This window comes from Gastrolobium bilobum, unplaced genomic scaffold (assembly GCF_033153095.1).
Source record: "Gastrolobium bilobum isolate Gb01-03AN ecotype WA unplaced genomic scaffold, APGP_CSIRO_Gbil_v1 utg3329, whole genome shotgun sequence".
In the NCBI taxonomy this organism is placed as follows: domain Eukaryota; kingdom Viridiplantae; phylum Streptophyta; class Magnoliopsida; order Fabales; family Fabaceae; genus Gastrolobium; species Gastrolobium bilobum.
The window spans coordinates 121,225-128,644 of record NW_026895337.1 but is presented as its reverse complement, the minus strand read 5'-3'; the positions used below and the strand labels follow the sequence as shown (position 1 = coordinate 128,644).

Sequence of the window (7,420 nt, the reverse complement as noted above, 5' to 3'; positions counted from 1 at the left end):
CTTCCTCATCTTCTTTAATAACCTAGTTTCCTTGGGTAACACATGAAGTTTTAAGTACTGTATCGGAGATGGCTTTGGATGACGTTGCCACCCTCTCAGTGGGGGACTTAGTGAATTTTGATATAATCCTCCCTAGAAAAGACGTACCCGTCTGCTCCAGAGGGATGCCATGAGAGCCGCATTCCTTTTTCTTTTTTTGAGATGTTGTGACTCAACTTGGCGTCTGTTTCCCTTTGAAGGATTTTCAAATTGATCTTCTGAACCACCTTCAAATAGCTCCCACACAGCTTCATCCCAATGGATGGGGTTTTGCCAAAGACTTTGAGTGTTTCTGCTCATACCTTTCTATTCCAGCTTCTGTCTGTGTATTCTTCTTCTTTTTTCAAGTGCTAACTCCTCGGACTGGTCGTGAACTAGCGAACCGAAAGGGGTGGGTTACCCTTCGAGGTATCCCACACCGTAAACTTTTTCAGGTTTATACTGATTCCTTTAAAAATTTTAAAGATAAATTCTTTAAAGTTTCTGCCCATCCCGACAAGAGTGTTTGGTTTGTTGACACTTCTCATGCCGAGGATGGTGAGGGAAAATTCCCTTTGCATTGGTCTTCTGACCATTATCAACTTCCCCCATGTAGTTACCGTTTTCAAGGTACCGAGTTGGGCTCATATGATATTGATAGTGCCATCGCCATTGGCACGTTTCTGCTATCGCATAAGCATGCTAGTGTCGCATCCTTTTTATTCAAGTCCAAAGAGGAGCTTGACGCTGAATTGAGTATAAACTATTTCTTGCAACCTGGCATTTGCATATTGGCCGTGTTGCTTTAATACTAACTTCTTGTTGTTTCGCTTGTAGTACCTCTGATGGATAACCAACAAAATGATCCTCCCAGCTGGTTGGCCGCTTTGAACCAGGCCAAGACCGGTTCCACCGGGTCTGCCAAGAAGAGGAAGGCACCTGACTCCTCTCAAGGCGGTCCTAGTAAAGCCAAGGTTTCATCTGCTGATGCATCCACCGCGGCTACTGTAAAAGAAAAATCCAAGACTTCCGACATCTGTGCTTCAACCGGCGCCCATCAAATTATGAAAGCCCCTCCTCCTCCTCCAGCGCCTGAATTTGTTAAGCATATGGTATGGCAGGGCAAAATCAACAATACTCTCCGGGATGCGGTATGCGCCCCCGAGGTCTTCTACAACTCATCTCTTCTCACCCTGGCCCAAGTAAGGGAGGTGGAAGATTTGGAGCTGTGCTGTTTGAAGATGGCTGGGTTGGCCAGACCTTTGCTTATTCTGAAGCAGAAATACCTGCGTACGTTAAGTGAGGTTGCCGCATCTCGGGAGGAGAAAGCCAAGACATACGCAGAGCTGCTGAAGGTGAAGGAGGATTTGTCTGCTCTGAAAAAGGATCATGACGATACTACCACCAAGCTGACCCATATTACCGCCGACCATGGAAAGTGCCTAGATGAAAAGGCGGCGGAGATTGAAAAATGCACGACTTTCAGAGAAGTTATGAAAGATTGGAAGACAAGGTGAAGAAAGCTGAGCGTACCGCTCAGCTTTGCCAAAGTGAACTGGAGAAATCAGTCATTGGGTCATTATATAATGCCTTGAATCAACTCCAAATACTCAATCCGAAAGTCCCCTTAAATCTGGTCGGTTTGAATGCTCGCGCCTATGTTAGCAATGGCCAAATCATCACTCCTGCTGCCGATTCTCCTTCCCATGTGTCAAACGTCCAAACCGAGAAGGGTGTTGGCTTCGAGGATGGCGATGAGGCAGTTGACAAGCCGGAGAAGGAGGTCGAGGTGGTTAATCAATCCAGCAAGGAGGCCCCAGCTTCAGAGGATCCTCCTACCATAGAGATATCATGAAGGGCCGGAATGACGGTTGAATTATGTAACTTGCTGGGGTCCTTTGGGCCCCTTTTTGATTCCGCTTGAATATTTCCGGTTTTACTCCGGTTTTAATTTTGCTTTCCATACATTTATTACTTCGTGAATATCTTGCTTTATGGTTTATTCTTTGCCTTTCTTAATTCCGAATTCACCATAGATGCATTTATCTAGGTTGTCGAGTTTTTGAAACTGGGCATGTCGGTGCAGCATTACCTTTGCTTTTTTGATTAGCCAACTCCTTTATGTTTTGTCGAAGTGTATGACTTAACCATTTGTGGCATATGCATAACCCGGATAGCGTTCCTTTCCATGCCCGGATTTGCCCTATAAGTTGCTTAGATTCAAATCCGATTTATATAGATATATTTTACCCTCGCACTTGACGAGTGATATACCGAGTTTTCATTATTTGACAACATTCTTTGGGTGAACTCTGCATCGCAATTTAGTTTTATAAACCCGTGCATCATACGAGTTTTTAATTCATGACCTGGCCGAGGTCAGTGCATTAGACGGATTCCGTTTTATGTCAATTCGATGAGCAATGTTTGTTTAACTTACTCATTCTGGTAAGCTTGTATACATAATGGACCTTGTCTCTTTGACTTGGCCATTTAATTGAATTTGAATTACATAACTCAATTTATCTAAGGTAAAAACAATTACGTCATCTGTCCTTTTTTGGTATCATGACCAAAATAGTGACAATTTGACTTGATCAGAGTCATTACGACAAATTGTATTTGTACCTCAAATTTTGTATTGATGCATCAAAAGTAGACAAGGATAGACCTTAGAAAAAAAAATTCCTCATTTATTGATATCAAATTGCAAGCTACATGAATTTGCCGGCATGTTCGGCTTTAATTAAATCCCTAATAGAGGAAAATGTAATTAAAATAGCACTGCGAGTGAAAGAAGGTGGATCCCAGATTTAACTATAGTATATCTTAAGCTTATCCGCATTCCAGGTTCTCTTAATTCCTTTGCCTTCTGTTGTTTCTAGGACATAGGCCCCCTTGCCGAGTATTTCTTTAACCCGATATGGGCCTTCCCAATTCGCAGCAAGCTTTCCATCTCTGGCATTCTTGTTGCCAATATCTGCTCTCCTGAGTACCAAGTCATTCTTCTCAAAATTTCTTGGTCTGACTTTCTTGTTATACTTTGCTGTTGTTTGTTGTTTAGTCATCATATTCCGACAGTGAGCTGTAACCCTAGCTTCATCCACAAAGTCTAACTCTTCAGTAAGCATTCTACTGTTTTGTTGTTCGCCTTGTTCAAGACTATTCAGTCTTCTCCAGGAGGGTTCTCCAATCTCTACCGGAATCATGGCTTCACATCCATACGTTAATCTGTAAGGGGTTTCCCCAGTTGCAGTTTGGGTGCTCGTTCTGTAACCCCACAACACAAAGTATAGTTGTTGAACCCAGCTTTCTTCTGCATCAAACATTCATTTTTTGAGACCTTCCACAATCACTTTGTTGGCTGCTTCTGCTTGTCCATTCGATTGTGGGTGTTCCACAGATGCGAAGTGATGCGTGACGTGTAGGTCTGTCATTAGCTGCTGAAATCTCTTATCAGCAAACTGTGTTCCATTGTCAGTAACCACCTCAGCTGGGATTCCGAATCTCGAAACAATGTTTCGCTTAAAGAATCTTTGTACTCGAGCTGAGGTGATCGTGGTGACTGGTTCTACTTCTATCCACTTTGTGAAATAATCCACAGCCACGATCAGCCACTTAAGTTGCCCTTCAGTAGCTTTGAAAGGTCCTAGTAGGTCCATTCCCCATTTGAAGAAGGGCCATGGAGCCGAGATGCATTTCAACTCTTCAGGTGGTGAAAGAATCAGCTTGGCATGCTTCTGGCAGCTATCACATTTCTTGACGTGTTCTTTGGAGTCTGCCCCCATTGTCGGCCAGTAATAACCAGCTCTTAGTGCCTTTCTGGCCAAAGCTTTTCCTCCCAAGTGATGGCCGTTTATTCCTTCATGGATCTCGGCGAGCACATATTCTGCTCCGTCCGAGTTCAAGCATTTCAGCATGGGGTTGTGCAAACCTTTTCTATATAGTTGGTCATTCACGACTGCATATTGTGTCACATCTCGGACCAGCTTCCTGGCTTCCAGGTGGTCTTCTGGCAGTATTCCTTTCTCCAGGTAATCTGCTAGAGGTTTCCTCCAGTCATTTGCCAAGGTTATCACCATCATGCAACTCGAGCTTGCTATGCTTTGCTGAACCACAGTTCTGTGGTTACCCGGATTCTTGGTGCTAGCTAACTTTGACAAGATGTCAGCTCGGCTATTCTCCCCTCGTGGGATGTGAGTAACCCGCACCTCATCAAAGTCGGCCATGATTTCTCGAACCCGACTTAGATACTTCATTAGCAAAAGACCTTTAACTTGGTACTTTCCTTCTATCTGCGAAGTTACCAACTGCGAGTCACTGAAGACCTGCACTTTCCTAGCTCCGTGCTCTTTAGCATGCATCAATCCGGCTATCAGAGCTTCATATTCAGCTTGATTATTTGAGGTTGGGAATCCCAAGTTTAGAGAATGTTCAATTGTTACTCCTTCTGGGGTTTCTAATATGATCCCAACCCCACTTCCTTTATTATTGGAGAATCCATCTACGTAGACCTTCCATGCACTGTCGGATTCCTCGTTTTCCGAATTTACCGGCGTTAATTCCATTATGAAGTCGGCCAAAGCTTGTGACTTGATTGCTTTCCGGCTTTCATAATCTATTTCGTATTCGCTGAGCTCAATTGCCCAGTTAGTCATTCTTCCCGCCAGGTCCGACTTGTGCAACACCTGCCGGATAGGCTGATTAGTCCTGACGACTATTTGATGACCCTGAAAGTATGGCCGCGCAATCTTCTGGCCGTGACCAGCAAAGCAAAAGCCACTTTCTCTAGCTTTTGATATCTGACTTCTGCTCCTTGTAAAGCTCTACTGACAAAGTAAATCGGCTCTTGGCCCTCGTTAGTTTCCTTGATCAGTACAACACTTATCGTTTCCTCCCCTACTGCCATATACAGGATCAGAATATCTCCTAGGTTTGGCTTCGAGAGGATTGGTGGAGTTGCTAAACATTTATTGACTCTCTCAAACGCGGCTTCACACGCAGGGTTCCATCCGTCAGTTGCTTCCTTCTTTAAAAGTTTAAAGAACGGGAGGGCATTTTCAGCAGACTTCGGAAGAAACCGGGTTAACGCAGCTAATCGACCAGTTAGCTGTTGGACTCCCTTTTTGCTTTGGGGTGCTTTCATATCAAGTAATGCCTTGCATTTGTCAGGGTTCGCTTCTATTCTTCTATGGATTAGCATGAATCCCAAAAATTTCCCTGCTGCAACCCCAAACGCGCACTTTACCGGGTTGAGGCGTATGCGGTACTTCCTGAGCTTTTGAAATGTTTGTTCGAGATCCTGGACATGATTCATCATATCAAATGATTTTATGATCATATCGTCAATGTATACTTCTATGTTTTTGCCCAGCTAATCTTCGAAGACTTTATTCATCATCCGTTGATAGGTTGCCCCTGAATTTTTGAGTCCAAATGACATCACATTGTAGCAATAGTTGGCCTTTTCAGCAATGAAGGCCGTTTTTTCTTGATCCGCCGGGTACATTGGGATCTGGTTGTATCCCGAATAAGCATCCATAAAGGACAACAGACGAAATCTAGCCGAGTTATCTACCAGCTGGTCTATGTTAGGCATATGATAAGCATCATTTGGGCAGGCCTTGTTTAAGTCTGTGTAATCAGTACAGATTCTCCATTTCCCATTTGGTTTTTTCACCATCACCACATTGGCAAGCCACGTTGTATACTGTATCTCACGAATAAACCCGGCATCCAAGAGCTCTTTGACGTTCTCTTGTAGAACTTGCTTTCTTTCTGGTCCCATTTTCCTTTTCTTCTGGGAAACTGGCGTGGATCCTGGATAAGCTGCCAATTTGTGACAGCAAAAGGCTGGTCGATGCCAGGGATCTCTGACGACTTCCATGCAAATACATCTGTGTTGCTTTGAAGAAAGTCGACCAATATTTGCTTAGTTTGGGGGTCTATGGCCTTTCCAATCCGGGTAAACCGGCTGGGGTCTTGCCCGAGTGCCAGGTTTTCTAGCTCGCGTCGGGTTCTGGCCTCGATACTACTTCTTCTCTCATGTCGAGTTCCACCACATTGACGGGCTTGTTGGGATGGTGCTGGATTATGTTCTTTCCTTGCTTGTCCCCTGCATGAACTCGAGATGGACCTGTATACCCATCCTCATTTTCCTTGATAGTGTCAAAGTAGCATCCCCTGGACTCTTTTTGATCTCCATAAACAGTAATTATTTCGCCTTTACTGCTTAGCATCTTTATCTTTTGGTGCTTCGTGGAAACCAGCATGTCCCACTGGTGTATAGTTGGCCTGCCAAGAATTATATTATATTCTGATGGGAAATCGGCCACTATGAACCTTACCCGTTCTGATTTGAACGCTTCTTTGGTTCCCAAGGTCAACCTGAGATCTACATAACCTTTAGGGGGCATATGTTCCCCATTAAAGGCTATCAAAGTAGTTTTGCAAGGTTCAAGGTCCTCCTCATCAAGGTTCATCTTTTTGAAAGCGTCCTATAGGATGATGTCGGCACTACTCCCTGCATCAACAAAAATTTTCTTAACCTGACAGTTTACCAGAGTACCAGCTATAACAAGTCCGTCAACATGTCCGGGTAACACGCCATGCATGTCCTCCTTTGTGAAATAAAGCAAAGGGGGATATGGCTTGCTTGAATCCTCCTTGAATCTAGGGCGGTCCCGAATTGAAAGGACCTCCTTCAAGTACTTTCGTCTTGCACTTATGGTGTCTCCACCTCCTCTAAGGGCTCCACTGATTACATTGCAATCAAATTCCGCTTCTGGGAACTCGTCAAAGTTGGGATCACCTTTGCGATCTCGTTCATCCTTGTTCTTCTTTTCAGGAACTGGGCTTCTACTTCTCTTTCTATTTCCCGCCTTTCTTTTGTTGATTTTGGACCCTTGGGTTTTGATCACGTATTGACGCAACCGTCCATCTCTTACAAATTTCTCCACAGCATCTCGGAGATCCCAGCATTGGTCAGTTGTATGTCCCGGTCCATCATGGAAAGCACAATATTTGGACTTATCCAAACCTCCTCTGTCAAATATGGGCCGGGGTCTGTCCACCTTCTTCATCTCCGTCATGGCTACTTCTCTCCAGATTTGAGAACACGAAGCATTAAGAGGTGTGTATTTATCATATCTCCCAACCCGATCCCTCATGTCTGGGATTCTTGGGCGAAGATCTTTCTTCTTACTGTCAATTCGTTCTTTTCCTTTGGGGCTGGGCTCCTCCTTCTTGGGCTTATCCTTTTGCCCTCATCAGATTGCGCATTTGCAATCTCCATTTGCTCTAGTTCGAGATATTTCTTTGAACGAGTTCTGAATTCCTCCAGCGTCCTCACTGGGTCCTTATAGACCGACTTGGCAAGCCTGGATGCACCATCCAGACCCGC

At 44.4% G+C, this 7,420-nt stretch overlaps 1 protein-coding gene across 1 annotated transcript; it reads right to left on the bottom strand.

Annotated features, from left to right (window-relative positions):
• Positions 1-6,515: 6,515 nt before the first annotated feature.
• On the bottom strand, positions 6,516-7,109 carry LOC133306348 (uncharacterized). Its single transcript, XM_061506654.1, has one exon. It carries the CDS (start codon positions 7,107-7,109, stop codon positions 6,516-6,518), a length of 594 nt encoding a protein of 197 aa, XP_061362638.1.
• Positions 7,110-7,420: the final 311 nt, after the last annotated feature.